The sequence below is a fragment of the Saccoglossus kowalevskii genome, chromosome 14 (assembly GCF_978046115.1).
Source record: "Saccoglossus kowalevskii chromosome 14, keSacKowa6.1, whole genome shotgun sequence".
In the NCBI taxonomy this organism is placed as follows: domain Eukaryota; kingdom Metazoa; phylum Hemichordata; class Enteropneusta; family Harrimaniidae; genus Saccoglossus; species Saccoglossus kowalevskii.
The window spans coordinates 30,307,994-30,334,559 of NC_140654.1; the positions used below are offsets into that span (position 1 = coordinate 30,307,994).

Below are 26,566 nucleotides of genomic sequence, written 5' to 3' on the forward strand. Positions count from 1 at the left end.
CAAACAAATAAAAATACGTATTACAATTAGGTTTTATAAATTGTATTTTTTAAGTATTTTGCAAGTGCAGTACTACTATTTATGATACAAGTGAGTATTAAATTTCGGTTAATGACGGTTCAGTGACCTCGTGGTGAACGCAACGCGGTAGTAGATTTACCGATGTTCTGGCAAGATCTTTATGCTTTGATTTTGCCGGGGAAAATGATTTTTTTTAATCAAAAAATTAGTTGTTTTCAAAATATAAACTGAGCATTCAAAAAATAATTTAACATTGTTCGCAGAAATAACAGCTCATTGTCGAAACGAAGCTTACTCATTTGGGCTATTCACAATAGGTGTCAATGACTACGGTAAAATATAAATTAGACTCTTTTAGGCGCCAGGAGTGAATGAAGTATCTAAAATATTAAAAAAAAAACTAAAAAAAAAAAAGGCCGAAAAAACGCCGGGCGATTTCATGGTCCGTTACAGACTACTCGATCGACCGTCCATACACGTGTTGTCACTGCACATCGGCCATGTTGAATCGCACGAGATCGGCAAAATCTTCATTACAACTAACAGTTTAATGCTCACAACATAAAAATACGAATATAATCATAGGCAACCTACTATTATATAATGAATAAGTTGATCGACACAGGGACATCCCCCCCCCCCCCCCCGAGTTGTGGATATTTCGGAAATGGCGACACAAGCAAAAGACCGGATAACGATTTACTTGAAACTATGTCCCCATGAATTAATCGTCCGTGTACAATGATTTGACAGGGTATACAATTTACAAACTAGTTTCGTAGATTGGAGACAATTGTTTGCTTTTTTGGCTTTTCACAAGAATATAAAGCTGGCAATCATCATAATATTCACGTCCGTACGTACGTCACGGAATGTACACCAATCGTACCCCAAAAATCCATTCAATTTTGTAGAAACTGGAGAACTTACCTTTGCAAACACGTCTCTTATGCCGCCTTCTTGAAATCAAATAAGGTTACTAGTTCTTCTAGTAACTAGTGAATGAGACCACTGAGCCGAACAGAATACATGTATAAACAGTACTATAATAAATTGCACGCAATGGAGAAATCACATGCTGTAGCGTTACTCACAGATTTAATCTACTGTAAAATATTTTATTTCAGCTGGAAAGACTTTTTCTGGTTGTTTTTTGTATTGAATTTATTTTCATTGATTTTTGACAAGTTTGACTGTAAAATATAGGAAAAAGGGAATATTCACTGGATTTTATTTTAACTGAAACATTCCTTCAGCGAAAATAGCAAAAAAATGTTGCAAGCAAAAATAAAGTATTTTACAGTAATTAATTTATTCTGAGCATGCACAGACGTTCTGTCAATGTTGCCGGGAGAGATATTTTTGGATAAAAATCTTGAAAAAGACCCACTTGGGATTTTCAGATCTGGAAAAAAAATTACGTGCATACTCGGAAGACACTTGTTCATCAACCTGCCAAGTTTCACTGATACCTGCTGTAGAATTTCTGAGAAAATGTTGGAGACGGAAAACAGACAAAACCTGAATTATAAAGTCCCCTTTTCAGGCTGCGCCTGAACGGGGACTAATAATGTCAGTGATATGAACGCTGTAATTCTTACCTGGCATGCTACAGTCACAGCAGATATTATTTCCTGGCATAAGTTTAATTTCCTTTACTATACTCTGACTTAGCTCAATAACACTGTTACTTGCTGACAAGTGTTTGTGTTGAGTGTCATCATCAAAAGCTATTCTCAAGGCTTGTTCTCGACTGTTGTTCAACACAGACATCCATTCCTCTATCTCTTCCTCTGTGTCCGCAGAGAAATGATACGTTCTGTTGCCTAGGAGAAAAGACACAAAAAGCTCAATTATTCTTGTACCATTCATGACCATGGGATACATTGTTCATAGATTGCTTAACCCTTTGAGAACTAGCCTTTGTGTTTCAGGAATGCTTGAACTGATCAACGTGATCTATTGCATTTAGCATGTATGATCTAAGCATCTTCTGAGAAAAATATTATACCCTGATATACATGCATATCAGTGGGTACATAAAGGTATATTCAGCTTTCAAACTTAGACCCCATAAAGCTGCTCTGTATTCTACACATGTCGCTTTCATCTCTTATGCTGAATATTGACAGTATTCAAAGTTTGTAGCTTTTTTGAAGTAGAACATGTTATAAACTTACGAGTGATAAGGTCAAAACATTTCTTTCCTCCTTGATCTTCAGGAACTAACTTTACTTGACATGTTAATAAATTCAACTTCACTGGTGGTTTTGCTGAAGTGGAATGTGCAATTGATAAGTAGCCATTTTTTATCGAGCATTTTCTTTTCTGATTTTTTTTCACAATACCATCACTTCGTTTGTAGAGGTAACCATGTTTTTCACTGCCATGTGCTTTATTGCCTTGCTGCTGGTGAACGTTGTATTGAGTATTGTTACCTGTAGACTGAAGAATAAACCATAATTCAGTAAATTTACAAAAAGTGAAGATTTGCTGTTCATGGAATTGATATAATAGTATACAAATTAAAATAAATATAAAACATAATTAAAAAGAAATTTGTTGTGAAGAAAGTTGCATTGATACTGCCTTTCTAAACTAGAAACTAGTATTTTAGGATTAACAGAGCAAATGGCTGTTTTTCATGAAGTAAGATAAAGTATACAGGAAATATGAATATAAACTAAACAATTAGATTGTAAAATATTTGATGACACTAACCTCTTTTTCTAATGCTAGTGATCCTCGAAGTGTGTTTCTTAGTTCTAGCAGATCTTTTTTCTCTTCATCTTGTTGTTGTTTGATTTGTTGTAACTGTGATGTCAATTCTTCTACGTAACTTTTGAAATGTTCCAAAGTTTTCAACCCATCTTGGAAATAACTGAAGAAGTGCAGTAAACATATATTTAATTATGAGACACATCACTGCCAATGTCATGTGACATCACTGCAAATGTCATGTGACATCACTGCAAATGTCATGTGACACCACTGCCAATGTCATGTGACACCACTGCCAATGTCATGTGACACCACAGCTAATGTCATGTGACATCACTGTCAATGTCATGTGACATCACTGCCAATGTCATGTGACATCACTGCCAATGTTATCCACATCTCACACACATCATGATGTAAGAGGATGACCAAAACAAAATGGCCACTGTATCTAGGCAACAACCAGATGTAGATAAACAAGATCTTATATATCAATTATCCATGAAAGCTTTCAGAAGGCAATGTTTTAATATGCATCAACTAGAAATTTAAATCACCAAAAATATAAGTCAAAACAAAGAAATTTTTGCTGGAAAATTTACAATTATTAAAATACCAATTTCAGTGCAAGAAAAATATATATTATTGTATTCATTTGTGATATAATGAATGAAATCAGACTTACTTGTTTTGTGAGTGACAAAATTCCACTAAATGCTGCAAAAAATCTACTCCTTTTTTGGCTTTGATTTCATTTATTTTGATTAGGTACTAAAACAATAAACAAATATAGTTTAGCAAAAATACCAAAGAAAATATCACCAGGTGATACCAGATTGTCTACAATTACATGCCTGGCTTAACCTTTTCACCACCAGTTCCTTTTTTTCATTCCAAATTCACAAAATAGTCATTTTCATAGTCTGTAATTTCCTTCAGAAGTTTGGAACAAAAATAGCCAAATTGTTTGAGTAAAAACTGAAAATTGACTAAAATTTTGTCTGTTGGCTTCAAAATTAGGGTTCCTCACAAGAAATATTGATGAATATAAGAACAATTTTTATGAGAAAGTCTGGGGGTGAAAAGGTTAAAGCAACAATAGTTATTAACTATCAATTTTTTTCTCTCAGATTTGTATTTTTAATAAAACATTTCCACGTCATCAGTGTCAATTTGTAATGGCCATTGCCAAAATGTGGACACTGTAAGCATATCATATAGGCTATATAAGGATGTTGCACATTAAATCACTTGCAAGTGAAAAAGATGGATGCAGGGTTGTGTCCAGATCTCCAGAGGGCGCCACCTACTTTGATCCAGTTTTGTCAAGTGAACCTTATGGTTCATGTCAAAGACCTCCCCATGTTGAGCAGCTAAGCCTCTCTCTGACGGCCTCTCACTGATAATTTTATGTGTCATTTCCCATTATAGTGTGCATCATGCGTCACAATTTTCTACGGCTCTCGGGACTGATTTCAACAATGACAAGTCGACAGTTAGTTTTCACATTGCATTTTATGTGATATAGCCTTGTGTAGGGTTACATGTAATTGTGCCTTAAACAATATTTTGGTGAGATTTTGTCATCTCTATGTGATTATACCTAAACAAAAATATTTTCAACAACACAGCTATTGTCACTTTAATCATTTTATGCAGGTAACAAATTATAAGCACCTCAAAATAAAGTAATAATTCTTCCAAATATAGTAATGACTTCCAAATATGGTAAAAACTTATTAAAGTTTTAATATAATTGAAAGTTGGGAGAAATATCCCTCCCAACTTTTAAGGCTGACTAATGACAATTTGTTTTGCTGAATGAGGACATTGTACTATTTGCAGTGACATCTCACCTCACAAGCCTGCAACTGAAAACTTCTTCTTTCTTTCTCCATTTCCATAGCAATCTGAAATAATAATAAAGCACCAAGGATGAACTACTAAACATAATAAATATTTACCGACATACACAAAACTGAACTAAGTGGTTTTTAACATTGACAAGATTGTAACAAGATCTGTAAGTAGGTTTAATACAATTTTGATATCACAACAAACACTGGATATCATGTGTGAGAATATGACCATGATAAACATGTATACTATGCTCTGTAAACTTTGTAAAATAACAATCTATCTTTCAAATTTGAAATGACTGTCTTCTCCTTTATCAAAAACATAAATCACTCAATGAAGGAATATAGTACTTGTAACAATGTTTTCAACTATTTGTATCTGCTGAAATTTGCGTATAGGGGAAGCTCATCTGCATGGAAATATTGAATCGTGGGATTTTAAGTCATGAGTAAATATTGCATTTCTCTCTGTGACTCGCGATTGGTTAGTAATTTCATGACGACAATCTATCTACGCTACAGGAGAATTTCTATACAGTGGCAAGTGTTATATATAGAGTATATAAGCCTGTGCTTGAAATTTTGCAAATGCATTGCAGCAATTGTTTAAAACATTTTAGTTGAAAAAAAATAGGCCAGAGGGACTGTCAACATTCTATATCTGCCTCTACTTTATGCGACACGGTTCCTAATCACATCCAGATTACCTCTGGTCCTGATAACTCAGCTCGGATCATCCCAACTTCTTTTGCCAGCTGCCTTTTTTCTCTCTCAATTTTGGTGCTAATGAGGTAAAGAAAGATACAGTGAATAATAAAACAATAACATACGACTATAAAGACAATATCATGATTCATTGCCTGCCCTAGGGATGGTGGTCATGACTATAAAATTTATGGTGTCAGCGCTGAAAGCAGAAACATCAACATTATTTGGCCTAAATAAACGGAATAGTCTATTGTTCACATATGTTCTAAATTTAGGAAGCAAGTTCAGTTTTATTCAATCAACAACATTAGTTAATTTTACGGTTAAGCTGGAATACCATTAATATGGGATTTTAATAACATGTATGATTTCACAGCCCTTTAACTTATCCGATCTTGAACAGTACTTACTATTTTGATTCATACTCTTTCCATGCTTTGTCAAATGGTTTCTTCAAATCTCCTTTCTGTCCCTTCAGATCATTTTTCAAGAGAGAATCCATCGGGAATAAAACACAGTTACTGAAATTCTGCATCTACAAATCAAAAATCAATACCATATATCATTAACAACATGCAGGTCATATACAGATACAGAACAAGCTGTAAAACATCTTGCCATTTTTGTCAGGAATATGACCATAAATGATAAGAGTAGACAATGTAAATATACTTCCTCATTTGGGATTAGCAACTAAAATAATCACAAAAATATGCATAACTAAACAACCCCCAGCATAACTGTCACTGAAATCACATCCGCTGTGCGTCAGTCGATACTCATGCTGTACTGTCTTATTATTATACATCTTTTCCTTCCAAGGATACATCATGGAAATGGCGAAATCCAAAAAGTTTAGAACAGAATCAGCAAACTTCTTTGTGAGGAGTTCGGTTAAACCCTGGTGGCAGCCATGTTTGTTTTTATTATTAGATAACGCTTATGCGCGTAATCATTCCATATTTGGAATTTGCATTTCCTAATAGGGTAGGATTAAAGTACCCCATAAAATACAGCAATATTACGGCATGCTGTAACTTATGACGTTATGGTGACAGATGTATAATAATAATACTTTATAGAATATTTTTATATCCGTATTTGAAACTAACATAATCTGATAGATAAGAACCAAGATTTTTCACAGACTGAGCATAATAAATATAATGTCATACATGATTGCTGTTGAATCCAAGTTTATACACAAGGCAGATTTTGATATTTGAAAAAAACCCTGTCAACAAACAAGCTGTTCTCTGATTGGTCAGACTCTTGCCAGGGTAGCCAATCAGACACAGTATTATAAGTAGCTTTGCATTGACTCCCTGTTTGCCATGTTAAGTTCACAGAGCATGCATGTTCCAATTTAAATTTTATTTGATCTCAAACTTCTTACCACATTTTTTAGAATAGCTGACAATTCTTTTGTTACGACTGAAAACTTGAGGAATGCTGCACCTATGTCTGGTTCAGTATCTCTGGTCAATGCTAGAGTCCCTAGCTTTTCTAAGTTCTCTGCAAATAATACTTCATTGCTGACATGTTCTGAAAAAAATACCATAAGTTTGTAAAAAATTATTTCAGTTTGTGTACAAATAGTTGCTATAAAATAGATAAAAATTAAGGATTTTGAATAAATATGTTCCAAGAAATAATAGGCGGACTTACCATTTCCAGTATTACAAACGCATTTCACTGACTTCTTGAGTTTACTTATAGCACTTCTATCTGCATCCAATGTCTGAAATAAAACATGAAAATAAAGAAAACTTGAGATAATATTTTGATGGTTTGAGGAATTAATAAAATGACCAATAGTAAATAGTTAACAGGTGACCAAAAGTAAAACATCCCAGGTGACCAATAGTTAAACCTCCCAGCTGACTGTTAGTACAATGTCTTAGGTGAACACGAGTAAAACATTCTAGGTGACATGCACTTCTTTTAGAGATTTTTGTCATTTAACATGACATTTTGGACTTTATTTTTGAAAAATTGTCCAGTGACCCCAAATTGTTTTTTTTTTCATTTACGTTTTCTAATGGCATTAACCCAAAATAATGTACAAATGGAGGAGACATATCACCTAATTTAACTCAACCTCCTGAACATCCTTCAGAGATAAATGAATAGGGCTATTGTAACTATAGGTATCAAACCATCATTATACAATATACATACATACATACATTTCTATATTTTATTTCTCAGTAAAAAATCAAATTACAGTCTCATAATTACAATTTGTTCACAGTATACAATCCAACGAGCGATTAAAACTTTGCAATAACGATTTTCAAAGTCAATAAACTACAATATTCTACAATTAAAAATGTCAAATTATCGATGATTTAAAACTCTGAAGCATTATACAATACAAAAATAGACGATATAAAAACAAAGTCATGAAATAACGGTACATTATTAAACATAATATAAAATGTTCCAGAAAACGATATGGAGTCCGTGTGATATACCCCTGGTTGCACAACAGTGTTGATCGATTGTTCATATCAAATAATCCGGGAACTGCAACGACTGACCATTAACTATAGCAACAGCATTGTTGATGCAGAAAAGTGCTTCAAATTCATCAAGTGTGTGGATAAGTAGATGGTACTTAAATTCATTTGATATTCTGAACTTGACCCGTGTTTTGAAGCACTGCAGAACATCAGTTCGTGATACCAGATCTTTAACCTTATCAATTCGTGTAACATGAATTGATGCCTTCATCGTAATCAGTAGGTAACAAAGCAGGCGATGTGTATTGGTAATGACACGCCTTCTTGGAGGACCAAATATATACCAGGATAGGGGGACTGGACCTTGGTCACACAATGTACTGATTATGGTGTTGCACGTAGTAAAAAGTGTTGTCAGTCGAGGACACTCGATAAAAATGTGCACCAATTCATCTTTTTCATCACAGAAAACGCACGCATCTGAATTTCTGATTTTAGGTTTCAAGTAAAAACCACCAGTTGGATAAGCGCCATGTAAAAGGCGCCATTGCAAATCGCCGTCTTTTTTAGTGACTGGCGCAATATAGCAGTCACGAAAGTTTAGCTTAATATCAGCAGGCAAGGATAAAATATCCGACCAAACTGCTTCGTAAAGAACATTATCTTTAGAGAGTTTATTGGTAAGTACAAAAAACTTATACAGCTCTCCTCCCTTATCGATCTTCTAGAGGGGATAGTTCAGCAGGATATCATTCCCGTCATCCCGGTACACTAATTCTAAGGATTAATTAGTGTCACGTGACTCAGTTTTATTTATATGACTGGACTTATTTATTATACCATGCCACTCTAGTGGTATCGCACGTTTTATTACATCTAGTGCCATAGTAAGAAGGCGTTTAGCATATATGGGCACTAATCTATATAACGTGTCAACATGAAGGCAATTGTGGTTATTGTCGAGCAGATTCCCGATTTTGGTGAGCCCGGCTTGATGGAAATGCAACATGTTTAGTGGAATATTACCAACATGGTGTATTATAAGTGGGTTAAAAAACAAAGGTTCATTACACACGTCATCAATTGTTGATTGCCTACTTTTCCTCACTATCGTAAGTGTTGACCAAATTTTCAGAAGCTCCTAATAAAATACAGGGATATCAGTTAATGGTATGGGAGTGTGAATAACAAATAGTTGCTTGTCATAGTTAAGGTTATGAAGTTGTTGTAGAAAATAATCAGTAAAAGCATAACACGGGTGATTTGAATTGCTGTATAAATAATGTTGTAAATATTGTAACCGAAAAGATGCAATACGTGTATGTAAATGAATCAGCCCTTGCCCGCCCTCACATGGCGGTAGATAGACAGTGTTTGCAGAGACCCAATGATGGCCCTGCCAAACAAATTTTAAAAATAGCTTTTGTAACTAATCAATTTGCTCTCTAGGCGGACTCAAACACACAAGTCTATGAAGAAACTTAGACGCAACAAATTGATTGACGACCAAAATGCGCCCTCTGTATGACATAGCTGGTGCATACTTATTCCACCATTCAAGTTTGGCTTCAACTTTTTCAGTGACGTCTGCCCAGTTTTTATCCAAGAACGACGCATTATTACTAAGATATGTACCTAGGACTTTAAGTCCCTTATTGTTCCACTGTATATTTAATGGGTTGTCAATTCGGGTTTTCCAGCTGCCCGCCCATAATCCCTTAGATTTAGCATAGTTTATGCGCGAGTTGCTTGCACCCTCGTAAATATCTAGCCATTCCTGTAGTTTTGAGAAATCACCATTTTGAGTAAGGAAAAAGCTTACATCGTCACCGTAGGCAGTGAGATTAACATTTTTACCCAAACCTTGTATATTAACACCTTGAAGTTGACTTTTAGTTCTTATCTTATGAAGAAGTGGCTCGATGGCTATTGAATATAACTGCCCAGAAAGGGAACAGCCTTGGCGTATACCACGTGAAAAATTAACTGGACTTGTTAAACTGTTGTTGACTCGCACAAGGATTTGTGTACCTGTGTAGATTAGCACAATGTATTCAACAAATTGGTCGCCAAAACCAAAGGCTTCAAGTGTTTTAAGAAGATATCCATGGTGTACCCTATCAAACGCATGTTCCTGGTCGAGAGAAACAATACCAAGTGGTATATTATTAGTATTTGAGTTATGACGTCACGAACCTGGTTAATATTGTCAAAAATATGTCTACCAGGAATAGAATATGATTGATCAGTGTGTACAACATTACCGATTACTGAACGCAATCTGATGGAGAGTGCTTTAGTATTTTGTAATCAGCACATAAGAGACTTACAGGTCGCCAATTTTTAAGTGATGTGTTGTCACCCTTCTTTGGTAGGAGAGTGATGACAGCACGGCGACAAGACAAAGGAAGTTGGCCATCCTCGATCGAGGCTTGGAAAACCTTAAAGACATCATTACCAAGGACTGACCAAAAATGTTTGTAAAATTCTCCGGGTAATCCATCGATACCCGAGGACCTACCACTAGACAGTTGCTTGACGGCCAAAGAAAGCTCGTCAAAAGACAAAGGAGAGTCACAGTCATCTCTCAAATCATCGTCAAGTTAAGGAAGATCTTCCAGAATTTTGTTTTGACATTCAACAGAGACAGGATCTGGCGAGAACAGATCAGAATATAAACTATGCGCAAGATGGCGAATCTCATTTGGAGTCTCAGTGATAGTACCATCAGGTCGCTGTAGTTGGGTAATGACCTTTCGACTACCTCTATTTTTCTCAATATCAAAGAAAAAACAAGTTGGTGCGTCGCTCTCGTTTAGGAATTTATGACGAGATCTAATAGCCGCACCTTTGGTTTCTGTTTTAACGAGATTTTCAAGTAGTGTCTTTTTATCTTTAATCAATTTATTAAATGCTGGACTGTTATTGTTCATATTTTGCTGTTCAATGAGTGCGATGTCTGCAGATAGTGTGTGCTTCATTTGTTTGTAATTATTACTAAGTTTAGCAGTATACTGTTTAGTCAGTTCCTTTATTTTGAGTTTCCCGACGTCCCACCACATTTGCAAGGACGTAAAGCGAGTTTTCTCTTTACGCCACGACACCCAGTATTCGTGTATAATTGTACAATATTCTTTGTCATGCAACAGACTTAGATTAAAGCACCACACAGGATTACGATTATTAATCTGTTGAAAGCGATACATAACTTAACTATACAGTGATCTGAAAAATCCAAATGCGGTTTTATGGATGCATGTTTGATTCTGGAAGAAAGAGACTTAGAGATAAAGAATGTATCTATTCGAGATTTACTCTCGTTTCTCACCCAAGTATATTGCTTTAACGGTGTATTAAAATGACGCCAGGCATCGACAAGTTTGAAACGTATTAGCATGTTGGAAAGAAACTTGCCGGACACAGGGTGCAGTTCCGTAGTGCCCGCCCTGTCAACCTCGGGGTTAGTGGTACAGTTGAAATCACCACCTGCAATTACTGGATCATTATTGAGACCATTCATAAAATGCTTAAAAACTTTAAAAAACTCTAAACGCTCCAACCCATTAGTAGGTGCATAAACGTTGACCAGATGCACAGGGGAGCCGTCGACATTGGCGTGAACGTGAAGTAACCGGCCGGATACAACACTAGTGACATTCAGAACATTAATATTTTTATTTGGTTTTATAACAAGAATTGCCACACCGGACGAGTGAGTATTTTCATGCGAGAAAAAGTGAGGTGCTCTCCAAACTACTTGCCAAGTAGATTCATCAGTAGAAACAGTGTGCGTCTCTTGGAGGAAATAAAAATCACTAGAATGGTTTATTTTGAGAAAGTTAAAGAGTTGGTACCTCTTAAAAGAGTCCCTGCACCCATGCACATTCCAAGTAACATCTGATATGTTAGCCATTATTGATAGTGAAAAAATAAACAACCAAGAATACGGTAAATACTCGCAATGAAGAAATAACGAGCCATTTATATATGTATTTATTTGTACCATATAGAAAACAGACCAGTTTATTTACCTCGATTTTAAGCCTTCCCACGTCTAGTGGAAAGTCCACGCTTGGTATTCAATATTGCGTCAGTAGGTTGTACATTGATATCAATAGTGCAGTCATGATCTGCAGTGCCGGATATTTTTTTTTTTGACCGAGTTTAGCCGTCATGCGCTGGATACGGATTTTTTCTCTACTGGCCATTGAAGTATCCTTACGTAGATGGTTTAAAGAGCGGATGAGTAGTCGCAGGTCAGGGCAAAACTCAGTTGCGTCCTTAACGATTCTCTTTGAGTTGTAGGTCTCATCAAGAAATATTACAAATGAATCGTGTGAAAGAAGCTTCTTAGTTGCCTCGGGCAGATCATCTATCATAAACTGCAACAAGTCTGATGAACCGGACGCCACCGACTCCATGTCATCAGTATCACCATCTGGTGGATTCCGATTAAAAACGTCAAAGGGCAACACGCCCTTTAGCTCCCCAGGTTCAAAAGAAAGAGAGCATGACAAAGACGCCATGGAAGTAGAGGCAGGGGTTAGTACCCTCTCCTTACCATTAATATTAATTTCAATTAAATCAGACTAAACCTGAGTGGGGGCGACAGGTGCGCTTTGAGAATGCGTAACCGTGGAAACACTGTCTGTTTGAGCAGGTGTAGTTTGAGTCAAGTTAATTTGGTCGGTCTCATTAGCATTTGAATTCACTGTACGCGTGCCAGTTTCAAGTTTATTATTATCCTTTTTTTCATGTTCAATAGAAGTCGTCGGTTTAATATTAACGTTTATTTTAGGTTTATCATCAGGTTTTTTAAACGAAGTATTAATTTCTCGTAAAGGTAATAAAACAGTATCATCAATATCAGTTATCATTTTAGTTGAGTTGTTTGTGTTTTGATCGCTCTGATCAGTACCCGTCATGACATTATTTTCAAGTACATTGTTTGCTGTACTAATATTTGTTGGTGGGGTGGATGCATTCTCGCTGCAATTGCGCTGTATATGGCCCTTTTTAAAACACTTGTAACATGTAATTTCATCGGTCGACAAGTAAACACGATAATACCTTTGCTCGTGCATAACGTTTATAATTCCCTCCAGTCTGTCAATGTCGCACAACATATACACTTGTCTCCGGAAAGACTTGACGTGCTTCAAATCCGGGCTTCTACAACCCAACGCGATCATCGTATAGCACTGACAACCCGGCCATAGCGTTTTAGTTCACTTTCCATTAGAGATAAAAGGGGGAACCCCAGACAGAACAACTTTAGTTGCTGGTTTTACAAGTGGCTTAACGTAAATCTGACAAACACCAACGTTACTGAGACCATTTACACAGACTGTTTCAACTGAATTTAACGAGTCAACAAAAATAAGAACACTTCCATTTGCCCGTGAGGCGGCGACTACTTTTTCGGGCCCAATAACACCAGCGACTGCTTGAACATAAGACTCAATTTTAACACCATCAATAGATTCACACTTAATCCCGTGTTTACGTGTCAAACCCGCAAAGGGGTTGACACGTTGGCTCGCCATGCCAGCGGCCATCTTGTTTTGACAGCCCGGCGAGTCGACACAACTCAAAAAAACAAAACCAAAGAAAAGTCGGCAGATTTATGCCTTAGCAACAAAATAAGACAAAAGTCAAGCACAGAAAGTACTTATAAGGCCTTACGAAACCAAGAAAGTAACTACTTAACTTGCAAAGAGGAGTAAAACGGTGTTTTTCAGGAGCACAGCTCAAACACGTCCGTATGCAAATACATACATACATACATACATACTCGTCAACTGTTTTCACAAGCAACAAACCCTATTAAAGCATAATTTTATCTTAAACTAAAATAGAATTACATTAGGAATTGGAGAAATAGTTATACAGTTATACCCAGGAGCATTTCCACAAACATTCAGTCTAGAATGTTTCTATGTATGAATTACATAACATTTTTACAAAGATTTTAGAATTAATGATGGGACACGTTCATGTATCAAAAACAGGAAAGCGTCTCATATCACACTTCACAGAGCTTCCTTCCTTTTTTTCTTCCTCAGTATTCTGTGTCTATTTGTAATCATTAAAATCTACTCCGCAACAATAAATCATTATTCACACTATTTACATCATTAATATACATATAATACATAGATATATGTATGCAGTTCCACTAGTACTACATGTACATATATAAAGTGTATTAAAATATGAAAATTCAAATGATTCCCCTACTAGTATACAGTAATACATCTCTATTCATTATGCTTAGAATCAAGTTTAAACCTTAGTCAAAGACATCTTTTTCCCAACAAATTGCAAATTTTTATGTATTTTTTTATGATTTCTTTATTATTTTGAACCAAATATACATAATTTTCTATTACCTACAGCCTTAACAAATCACATTATATACCATTTTTTATCAGCTCTCCATGGAGGCTTTTAGCAGCCAATGTGTTAATCAAAAAGACATTATGAAACAAATGATATTTTGTGAGAGAAGACATGTACATGTACATCATTAATCACATCATTGTTTGAACAAAATTATAAATTCATTTCCTAAATTAATTTCATGAAAAATTAAAAGGTAAGAAAATGCCAGGTCAAGTGAGTACTGTAAAATCTGTATTAGAAGCTGCAGCTTCTATTAAAATGGAACAATGCAATAGAGGGGATGTGGCTTCTGTTAGCATCTACACATAAGAGAAATGAGGACTTTTTGGTTCTCAATTATTCAAAAAGTGTGCATCTTCTATCAGGCTTATAATACAGATTTTACGGTAGGTGAATATATCTGCAATAGATGCTAGAACAAATAAGGTTAAAATAAATGTCTATATAACTAGTGTCAATATTCTTTTTGTCTCTTAAGAATTGGTGCAGTTGTGTATAATGTAGGGTTAATAAAGTTGAGTTGAATGATTTTTCAATATTTCCTTAAATTATATTTTTGAGATATGTTCACCTACACATGTGTCAACATCACTGTAGCAGTGAGACATGTGAAATGTGCATGTGCTGGTCACATGACACAATGGAATACACACTGAGTTTATGTGCTGAAAAGTGAAATGAACCATATCATGGTAATCTAATATAATATATATATAGCCAATCAATGATAATTTATAGCAAGTCTGCAAATGTGGAAACAGTGAATCGTCAAGGTTACAAAAACACTCTTAATTATTAATAACAGATGATTTGATAGTGTAGTGTGTAGACAACACATGTCGCCCATATTATTTGATGAATGCCAAAATGAAAATTGCTGCTGTCCACATCAGTAGATCAAAAAGTGTCAAATTTGTGTAGGTTTTCATATCTCTTGAAATGAACCCTAGAAATGAAATGAAAATGAAAAACCACAACTCATTTTTTTATTTCATCAAATTGAAAGTCATTGAAATAACTGCATTGCCAGAAATTAACTAGTCACATGACTCAATGTCTCAGTATCTATAGTTTATTTCAGAACAGAATGTGAAAAATTATACTTGGTTATGACATGAAATGATATTAAAAGTTCAACTTAGAAAAAATGTTGAGCAGATATATTATGAAAGACACTAAATTTTAAATTAACCTTTGTCTGATCAAGTCAATGTAATCTAAGTATGTTGGGCTGGCAGAATAAGAGTTAAATATCTAGAGTACATGTAGTCACCCCTGCTGAAAAGTACCGTTGAGTGTAATTTTATTCCAATTTAATTTTATCAAAGCCAGTCAAGTTTAGTTCATTATTTTGAATGGTTTGGCACTTTACATTGACATGACATATGGTTATGCGTATTCATATCACAGCTGTGTGTTTTACTGGACTATAATTATCATCGCCTACAGAGATGTGATGTCAATAGTCACATGGTAACAGCATGCGGTCATATCATCTATCATGTGTTATATTTTTATGTCTCACACAACTCAATCTAAACATAGAGCATACAAGCACCAAAAGGGGCATTTGGTTATTTTTTTTCAAAATTTCACTTGGTGCATAAAATCTAATTGTGAAGGATGCTATTAAATTCATCTGTTGTTTGTTTTTTTCAAAAATCAAGATATGTAATTTATTTTGATCAGAAAATGACATAAATACATATACTTAAGAAGTTGGTGATCGAGAGAAGCACCTCAAATTGTCTCGCTTTTTTGGAACTTCTAGTGAAAAGGCAATTTAAATGTTTTATATTTCTGTATAATCCTTATATGGTCATAGGGGACCAAACTCCTGGTCAAAACTCATGCTCATAAATTAATATATTGTGAAAGCATTAATTATTTGCTGGTTTTTAATTTTGCTATTTTTGTCGATAATTAAAATCTGCTAAATTAAATCCATATGAATATGTAAAATAGCAATAGAACTCATTGGTTCCTTGCCCAGTTTGTGAACTTAAAAACACAGTGAAATTGCTCAAAGCATTAAAATGCCAAAATTGAATGTCGTTGAAAATAAATGGCAGTAAGTAATGTGGTGGTTGTGAAATTCAAAACATGCAGTGATGTCAAATACTGAAATATACCACATATGTTCTTCTTGTGAACTCTGACCCAGATGAACTAATTTGCATAATCTATTCATTTTACACCAACCAATAATTAATAGTGTCAATGCAAGTGCTACACAGGTACGGTAGCACTTGACACTACCCCTGCTGAAAGCACCCATGAAGTGTCAAAATGAATGGGAGGTGATGTGTTAAAGCTACAAACTACAAGCACAGACTGAACATGTTTAATTACTACTGTATTACCCCAATGTAAAATGTGGACTAGTCCCACAACTGGTTGAGGCGAGATGCCCTTTGGTGATAGAAACATAATGTATGTATCCATACCACATGGCAACCATACGTGCCTCTATACAGATAAACTCAATATACCAGTATGTAAATCAGTCTTACAACCATACATGTACTAATATTGTCAAATAATTTACAAAAATTGGATGAAAAGGCAGGTTTTTTTCACATGCCCATTTTCATGGTGGTGTTGGGTAGCACATTATCGTATAAATGTTATTGTACTCAGGAATGTATTCATAAGAAGTACTTGAGATGTGTCCAACTCCCTAGCATTCTACAGATGTACTTAAGATTTAAACACCAATAGAATACTAAACAGAGACATTTTTGGAATGCATGGTCATAACAGTATGAGTAATATAATGATGATAAATATGTGTTCTAATTATAACAATATCCAGTAGTTGTGTTTAAAATACCTACAGGAAATGAGAGGTGTTAGTGATACTGGTAATGTACAGTCAATTAAAACAACCCAATATAAATTGAAATTGGATGTGTATTTCACTCCACTAGTACTGCGTGTATTGTAAGTGAATTAAAAGATGAAAATTCAAATGGATTCACTATACAGTAATACAACTATACAGCTCAGAATCAAAGTTTAAACCTTTGTCAGGGAATTTTTTTTTTACTCAACCAAAATGTGGTAACATCCATCCATGGCTTGCTTTGCCACTACAGGATGATGGAGCCATGTACTTGGAACAGTCAAACCAAATGTCAACATTTACAGTTACAATTTAAGGCAATACAATACACAACTGTGATAATTGTCATTTCCTTCATTTTCACATATTTGATATATCATGTTACAAGGATGAAGAATACAGAATGAAAATATGGGGTGACCAATTTGAAGAAAGTTTATAAAAAATGGAGAAAAAATAGCATGTTTTGTATGTTTTAGGGAATTTTACCATAGTTTGCTATAGCAAAGATACATTTCAATATCTATATAACTTTTGACAATATTTTAGTGGGGTTTTAATAAGAAAATGTGTTGTCAATGTGGTCTATTGTAACTACTCCTAAACTGACATTTTGTGAATATTATTTTTACCATTTTTTTCAAAAAACAGACCGACTTTTACACAAAATATTTTCACTGATATATACCCTTAACTATGCATACATGTGAAAAACTCAGAGTAGCATAATACTCTAACAGAAAATATGAGATGAATTAATAGGTGTGTGTAATTTTATCTCTAAGGATCTCATGACATATGGAACATGTAAAGAGACAATCAATTGAATTGTCATTAATATAGTGATCTGTAACATATGTTTTTGCTACGGTTATTACATGTGCAGAATATTTGTCCGTGATCATCAATGCAGGTTTATATTTTGTGTAAACAATGTATTTTACACATGTTGATATGTGGTGTGGGACCTACAGCTATATTTCTATTAAAATTTAAACATACCAAACTGATTGGAATCAATTTGCAATAATGCGGTGTACAAAACAATAATAGACGTTTACACTCACAAAATTATCAAAATGTGTTCATTGAATGAATATGGGAGTATGGTGGAGTGCAGTGCAATATCAAACACATCCAAAAAGCATCTATTGTAAAAGAGGTTAAAAATATTGTGATTCATGTTGGCACCAACAACTTGGCCGATAAACACAAAGTTGATGAGTGTATGGAAGAATACACCACCTTGATTGATACTATCAGAGAAAAGAACCCCACAGTCAAGATAAGCATATCATCGGTTATTCACAGAAAAAATGATGTAGCTACTAACAAAATAATAGACAATTTCAACAGTAGATTGAAGAAGATTAATGGAAATAATGTACATTTCATCAACAACAACAATATTACTTCTGAAACTCACTTGATTGATGCAGTACATTTAAACAAACGTGGAACAGCTGAGCTGGTGATAAACATCAAAGACACTATTGGGCCACTGATTGGAGTCAACAGACAAGAAAAAACAAATCACCGATACAACAATGCAAGACATCGTCACAACAGAAGTTATGATACACCCAAGGAAGTGCACAGACCAAGAGACAATGAGGAACAGTACAGACCAAAAAACAATGAGGAACAGTACAGACCAAGAGACAATGACAACACTACAGACCAATAGATCCAGTTCCATTTCACATGCAGTTTCCTTTAACATCGTCCCTTGGCTACTCACCACCTTCACATTGGCCAGGAATGTACGGTCATAGACCACACTTCCCCAATTAGAATTAATATGTGCTGTCAGAAAACTAGGAAGAATATTAACATTTCACAACGGAGATCATTATCATTGTCTTATTGGTACATACAAAGTTTAGCCAGGAAAACTCAGGAAAATTACTTCATTAAAGACATTAATTGTCACGACATTGTTGGTCTTGGTGAAACCTGGCTTGACAAACACTCTGCATCTTCGTTCAATATACCTGGATATTACAATTACTCAATGACAAGGAACAATCACACAGGTGGAGGACTAACAATCTTAATCAAGCAGGATATCAAACAAGGAGTGAACATCATTGAAAATACATCTTCTGAAGATAAATTCTTAAACTAAAGAAGAACTTTTTTGGTCAACTTAAGGATACTTATCTCTGTTTTGTTTATAATCCCCCACTGAACTCAAAACACTGCAATCCTGACTTTTTTGAACACTTAGAAAAGGACATATCTAAATTCTCACAGTTTGGTAACATTGTCATTCTAGGAGACTTTAACAGCAGAACTGGTACGTTAAAGGATTATGCTGATTTTGATGATACATTTTTACCATTACCATTTTCACCAGATAATAATTACACAAATAAAATAACAGTTCATAACAATCAAGATACTACAGTCAATGCATACGGTAAAGCTTTAATTGACCTTTGCAAAAATTGTGATATGAGGATACTGAATGGCAGAATGCCAGGAGATTATAGTGGTAACATAACATGTTACCATTACAATGGAGTAAGCACAGTTGATTACGCCTTGTCGTCTTGTGATATTATTGATTATTTTGATTATTTTAAAATCCATGATTTTACTTATATTTCAGACCATTGCCAGATTTCTTGCCAACTTAAATTAAATAGGATAATTAAATTACAATAAAACCAATATAAATTAAAGCCGCAAGCGGCGTCACCGGGGCCCAAGCTGACAAGATTCTGTTTCATAATTAACGAGGTCACATGTTAGACAATCAGGTAGCTTGAATTATCAGTAACATGAGGTCGAAATGAAGTTGGTACCATGTATTTACCTGGTTTGGTTATCGAAATATGGTTTTCAGGATATATAATGAGCCATGTTCTTAATAATGAGATTACATAATCATATATAGCCATTTCTAATGTCAGTTACATCTTTCATTCAATGTCTTCATAATGACACTAGTTACATGTCCAACTCCGCGACAGTGTTTTAGATATGACTGCTATGCATATTAATGAGTTCACATGACCATATATGGTCATCTGTTATTTTAATCAAATCTCTTGCTCACTGTTGTCATAAGAACACAGGATTCATCTTCCTAACTGCAACAGTGTTTAAGATATAATGGTTATGCATATTAATGAGTTCACATGACCATATATGGTCATCTGTTAATCAAATCTCTTGTTCACTGTTGTCATAATAACACAGGATTCATCTTCCTAACTGCGACAGTGTTTTAGATATGACTGCTATGCATATTAATGAGTTCACATGACCATATATGGTTATCTATTATTTAATCAAATCTCTTGTTCACTGTTGTCATAATGACACAGGACACATCTTTCATTCAATGTCTTCATAATGACACTAGTTACATGTCCTGCTCTGCGACAGTGTTTCAGATATGACTGCTATGCATATTAATGAGTTCACATGACCATATATGGTCATCTGTTATTTTAATCAAATCTCTTGTTCACTGTTGTCATAAGAACACAGGATTCATCTTCCTAACTGCAACAGTGTTTAAGATATAATGGTTATGCTTATTAATGAGTTCACATGACCATATATGGTCATCTGTTATTTTAATCAAATCTCTTGTTCACTGTTGTCATAATAATACAGAATTCATCTTCCTAACTGTGACAGTGTTTTAGATATGACTGCTATGCATATTAATGAGTTCACATGACCATATATGGTTATCTATTATTTAATCAAATCTCTTGTTCACTGTTGTCATAATGACACAGGATTCATCTTCCTAACTGCAACAGTGTTTGAGATATAATGATTACGCATATTAATGAGCTCACGTGACTATATATGGTCATCTTTTATTTTAATCAAATCTCTTGTTCACTGTTGTCATAATAACACAGGATTCCACTTCCTAACTGCAACAGTGTTTGCGATATGACAGTTATGCATATTAATGAGCTCACATGACCATATATGGTCATTTGTTATTTTAATCGAATCTCTTGTTCAAGGTTGTCATAATAACACAGGATTCATCATCCTAACTACAACAGTGCTTGAGTTATAACAGTTATGCATATTAACGAGGTTAGAAGCCCCCACCCCATGGGTGCCCAGCCACGTGGCCTAACAGTGTGCTATTGGGGCAAAATGATGCATCTGATGACACAAATGCACATACAAAATTTGAAAGAAATCAGACTAATACAAAACATGTAGTTGCATAATTTCTATTTTCACAAAATCCAAGATGGCGGCCAAACCACGTGACTGATCAAAATAATATTATTTTTCTCGTATGCAGCTAAGGCCAGGCATGGTAAATATAAAAACATGTAGTAGATTGGTTGAATCGTCTCTGAGAAACAAATACCCAAACTTTTGGTCAATTTTGCTTAAAATCCAAAATGGCGGCCAAACCATGTGACTGATCTGAAATTTTGTTTAGGTTTCTGAAAGGGCTTGATACACAGATGCCATAATGCAAAATTGAAAATATTCCCTCAAGTGTTGCCAGAGTAAAAAACTACTTCCTGTTTAGAAGAAATCCAAAATGGTGGCCAAACCACGTGACCAATCGTAAACATTTTTTCAAACATAAATGGGATTCATATATAGAAGCTAAATACCACATATGAGAGCATTCTGCTTGGTGGTTCTGAAGAAGAAGATTTTTAAGTGTTTTTTGCCGTTTTTAGGAAAAACAAAATGGCGGGAAAAGTCACATGACCGCTAAAGTTTTTATTGCTGATATTTATTACACATGAATTGTACTATATACCATGAACAAATCTAGACGCCTAGACCCTCAGAAAGTGGTCAAACAGCCACTTCCGGTTTTATTTCAATCCAATATGGCTGCAAAACTAATTGTCCAATCGAAATTCTGAAAGCTTGTTGCACCAGTTCACATTAGGGACTATCAGTATAGAGCATTATCAGACCATTCCGTTCAGCGGTTTTCTCAAACGGCTTGACGAAAAAAGTTACGGAAGAAAGAAAGAAAGAAAGAAGAAAGAAAAAACCGGACAATAAGAATAGGGGCCTCGCCCTTCAGGCTTGGGCCCCTAATTAAAGCCGCAAGCGGCGTCACCGGGGCCCAAGCTGATAAGATTCTGTTTCATGATTAATGAGGTCACATGTCAGACAATCAGCTGCAGGTAGATTGTATTATCAGTAACATGAGGTCGAAATGAAGTTGGTACCATGTATTTACCTCGTTTGGTTATTGAAATATGGTTTTCAGGATATATAATGAGCCATGTTCTTATGCACAATAATGAGATTACATAATCATATATAGCCATTTCTAATGTCAGTTACATCTTTCATTCAATGTCTTCATAGTGACACGAGTTACATGTCCTGCTCTGCAACTGTGTTTTAGATATGACTGCTTTGCATATTAATGAGTTCACATGACCATATATGGTCATCTGTTATTTTAATCAAATTTCTTGTTCACTGTTGTCATAATAACACAGGATTCATCTTCCTAACTGCAACAGTGTTTAAGATATAATGGTTATGCATATTAATGAGTTCACATGACCATATATGGTCATCTGTTATTTTAATCAAATCTCTTGTTCACTGTTGTCATAATAACACAGGATTCATCTTCCTAACTGCGACAGTGTTTTAGATATGACTGCTATGCATATTAATGAGTTCACATGACCATATATGGTTATCTGTTAATTTAATCAAATCTCTTGTTCATTGTTGTCATAATGACACAGGATTTATCTTCCTAACTGCAACAGTGTTTTAGATATAATGGTTATGCATATTAATGAGTTCACATGACCATATATGGTTATCTGTTATTTTAATCAAATCTCTTGTTCACTGTTGTCATAATGACACAGGATTCATCTTCCTAACTGCAACAGTGTTTGAGATATAACGATTACGCATATTAATGAGCTCACGTGACTATATATGGTCATCTGTTATTTTAATCAAATCTTTTGTTCAATGTTGTCAGAATAACACAGGATTCCACTTCCTAACTGCAACAGTGTTTGAGATATGACAGTTATGCATATTAATGAGCTCACATGACCATATATGGTCATTTGTTATTTTAATCGAATCTCTTGTTCAAGGTTGTCATAATAACACAGGATTCATCATCCTAACTACAACAGTGCTTGAGTTATAACAGTTATGCATATTAATGAGGTTAGAAGCCCCCACCCCATGGGTGCCCAGCCACGAGGCCTAACAGTGTGCTATTGGGTCAAAATTATGCATCTGATGACACAAATGCACATACAAAATTTGAAAGAAATCAGACTAATACAAAACATGTAGTTGCATAATTTCTATTTTCACAAAATCCAAGATGGCGGCCAAACCACGTGACTGATCAAAGTAATATTATTTTTCTCGTATGCAGCTAAGGCCAGGCATGGTAAATATAGAAACGTCTAGTAGATTGGTTGAATCGTCTCTGAGAAACAAATACCCAAACTTTTGGTCAATTTTGCTTAAAATCCAAAATGGCGGCCAAACCATGTGACTGATCTGAAATTTTTTTTAGGTTTCTGAAAGGGCTTGATACACAGATGCCATGAAGCAAAATTGAAAATACTCCCTCAAGTGTTGCCAGAGTAAAAAACTACTTCCTGTTTAGAAGAAATCCAAAATGGTGGCCAAACCACGTGACCAATCGTAAACATTTTTTCAAACATAAATGGGATTCATATAAAGAAGCTAAATACTACATATGAGTGCATTCTGCTTGGTAGTTCTGAAGAAGAAGATTTTTAAGTGTTTTTTGCCGTTTTTAGGAAAAACAAAATGGCGGGAAAAGTCACATGACCGCTAAAGTTTTTATTGCTGATATTTATTACACATGAGTTGTACTATATACCATAAAAAAATCTAGACGCCTAGACCCTCAGAAAGTGGTCAAACAGCCACTTCCGGTTTTATTTCAATCCAATATGGCTGCCAAACTAATTGACCAATCGAAATTCTGAAAGCATGTTGCACCAGTTCACATTAGGGACTATAAGTATAGAGCATTTTCAGACTATTAAGTTCAGCAGTTTTCTCAAACGGCTTGACGAAAAAAGTTACGGAAGAAAGAAAGAAGAAAGAAAAAACCGGACAATAAGAATAGGGGCCTCGCCCTTCAGGCTTGGGCCCCTAATTAAAGCCGCAAGCGGCGTCACCGGGGCCCAAGCTGACAAGATTCTGTTTCATAATTAATGTGGTCACATGTTAGACAATCAGGTAGCTTGTATTATCAGTAACAAGAGGTCGAAATGAAATTGGTACCATGTATTTACGTGGTTTGGTTATCGAAATAGGGTTTTCAGGATATATAATGAGCCATGTTCTTATGCACAATAATGAGATTACATAATCATATATAGCCATTTCTAATGTCAGTTACATCTTTCATTCAATGTCTTCATAATGACACTAGTTACATGTCCAGCTCTGCGACAGTGTTTCAGATATGACTGCTATTCATATTAATGAGTTCACATGACCATATATGGTCATCTGTTATTTTAATCAAATCTCTTGTTCAGTGTTGTCATAATAACACAGGATTCATCTTCCTAACTGCAACAGTGTTTAAGATATAATGGTTATGCATATTAATGAGTTCACATGACCATATATGGTCATCTGTTATTTTAATCAAATCTCTTGTTCACTGTTGTCATAATAACACAGGATTCATCTTCCTAACTGCAACAGTGTTTAAGATATAATGGTTATGCATATTAATGAGGTTAGAAGCCCCCACCCCATGGGCGCGTAGCCACACGACCTAGCCATGTGACATTCAGGGAAAAGAATGCGACTTTTGAGTAGAATTGACATACACAATTTTAGCCAAATCTGACCAATACAACACATGTAATTGCACAAGTTTCATTTTCACAAAATCCAAGATGGCGGCCAAACCACGTGACTTATCGAAAATATATTATTTTTCTCACATGTAGCAATGTTCAGGCATGTTATATTCAAAACCAGCAGTTAATTGGTTTAATCACATCTGAGAAACAAATGCCCAAACTTTTGGTCAATTTTGCCAAAAATCCAAGATGGCGGGCAAACCATGTGACTGATCTGAAATCTTTTTTAGATTTCTGAAAGAGTTTGATATACTGATGCCATGCAGCAATATTGAACGTAATCCCTCAAGTGTGGCATGAGTAAAAAACTACTTCCTGTTTAGAAGAAACCCAAAATGGCGGCCAAACCATGTGACCAATCATAACAATTTTTTCAAACGTAAATGGGCTTCATATATAGAAGCTTAATACTACATATGATAGCATTCTGCTTGGTGGTTCTGAAGAAGAAGATTTTTTAGTGTTTTTTGCCGTTTTTAGGAAAAACAAAATGGCGGGAAAAGTCACATGACCGCTAAAGTTTTTATTGCTGATATCTATTACACATGAGTTGTACTATATACCATAAAAAAATCTAGTCGCCTAGACCCTCAGAAAGTGGTCAAACAGCCACTTCCGGTTTTATTTCATTACAACATGGCTGCCAAACTAATTGACCAATCGAAATTCTGAAAGCATGTTGCACCAGTTCACATTAGGGACTATCAGTAGAGAGCATTTTTAGACTATTCAGTTCAGCAGTTTTCTCAAACGGCTTGACGAAAGAAGTTGTGGAAGAAAGAAGAAGAAAGAAGAATTAAAGCCGCAAGCGGCGTCACCGGGGCCCAAGCTGATAAGATTCTATTTCATAATTAATGAGGTCACATGTTAGACAATCAGCTGCAGGTAGATTGTATTATCAGTAACATGAGGTCGAAATGAAGTTGGTACCATGTATTTACCTGGTTTGGTTATCGAAATATGGTTTTCAGGATATATAATGAGCCATGTTCTTATGCACAATAATGAGATTACATAATCATATATAGCCATTTCTAATGTCAGTTACATCTTTCATTCAATGTCTTCATAATGACACTACTTACATGTCCTGCTCTGCGATAGTGTTTCAGATATGACTGCTATGTATATTAATGAGTTCACATGACCATATATGGTCATCTGTTATTTTTAAACAAATCTCTTGTTCACTGTTGTCATAATAACACAAGATTCATCTTCCTAACTGCGACAGTGTTTTAGATATGACTGCTATGCATATTAATGAGTTCACATGACCATATATGGTTATCTGTTATTTTAATCAAATCTCTTGTTCACTGTTGTCATAATGACACAGGATTTATCTTCCTAACTGCGACTGTGTTTAAGATATAATGGTTATGCATATTAATGAGTTCACATGACCATATATGGTTATCTGTTATTTTAATCAGATCTCTTGTTCACTTGTTGTCATAATGACACAGGATTCATCTTCCTAACTGCAACAGTGTTTGAGATATAACGATTACGCATATTAATGAGCTCACATGACTATATATGGTCATCTGTTATTTTAATTAAATCTTTTGTTCAATGTTGTCATAATAACACAGGATTCCACTTCCAAACTGCAACAGTGTTTGAGATATGACAGTTATGCATATTAATGAGCTCACATGACCA

The 26,566-nt window shown here is 35.0% G+C and overlaps 1 protein-coding gene across 1 annotated transcript in view; it reads right to left on the reverse strand.

Moving 5' to 3' along the window:
- The window catches only part of LOC100370454 (arf-GAP with SH3 domain, ANK repeat and PH domain-containing protein 2-like), a 95,638-nt gene that overhangs the window by 19,089 nt on the left and 49,983 nt on the right, over positions 1-26,566 (reverse strand). Inside the window, exons 2-10 of the mRNA XM_078008387.2 lie at positions 6,978-7,050; positions 6,706-6,854; positions 5,720-5,844; positions 5,309-5,384; positions 4,599-4,652; positions 3,428-3,513; positions 2,743-2,902; positions 2,202-2,466; positions 1,623-1,847 (exon numbers count right to left, since the gene is read on the reverse strand). Of these exons, the coding sequence (XP_077864513.2) occupies positions 1,623-1,847; positions 2,202-2,466; positions 2,743-2,902; positions 3,428-3,513; positions 4,599-4,652; positions 5,309-5,384; positions 5,720-5,844; positions 6,706-6,854; positions 6,978-7,050 (1,213 nt within the window). The remainder of the gene's footprint in view (positions 1-1,622; positions 1,848-2,201; positions 2,467-2,742; positions 2,903-3,427; positions 3,514-4,598; positions 4,653-5,308; positions 5,385-5,719; positions 5,845-6,705; positions 6,855-6,977; positions 7,051-26,566) is intronic.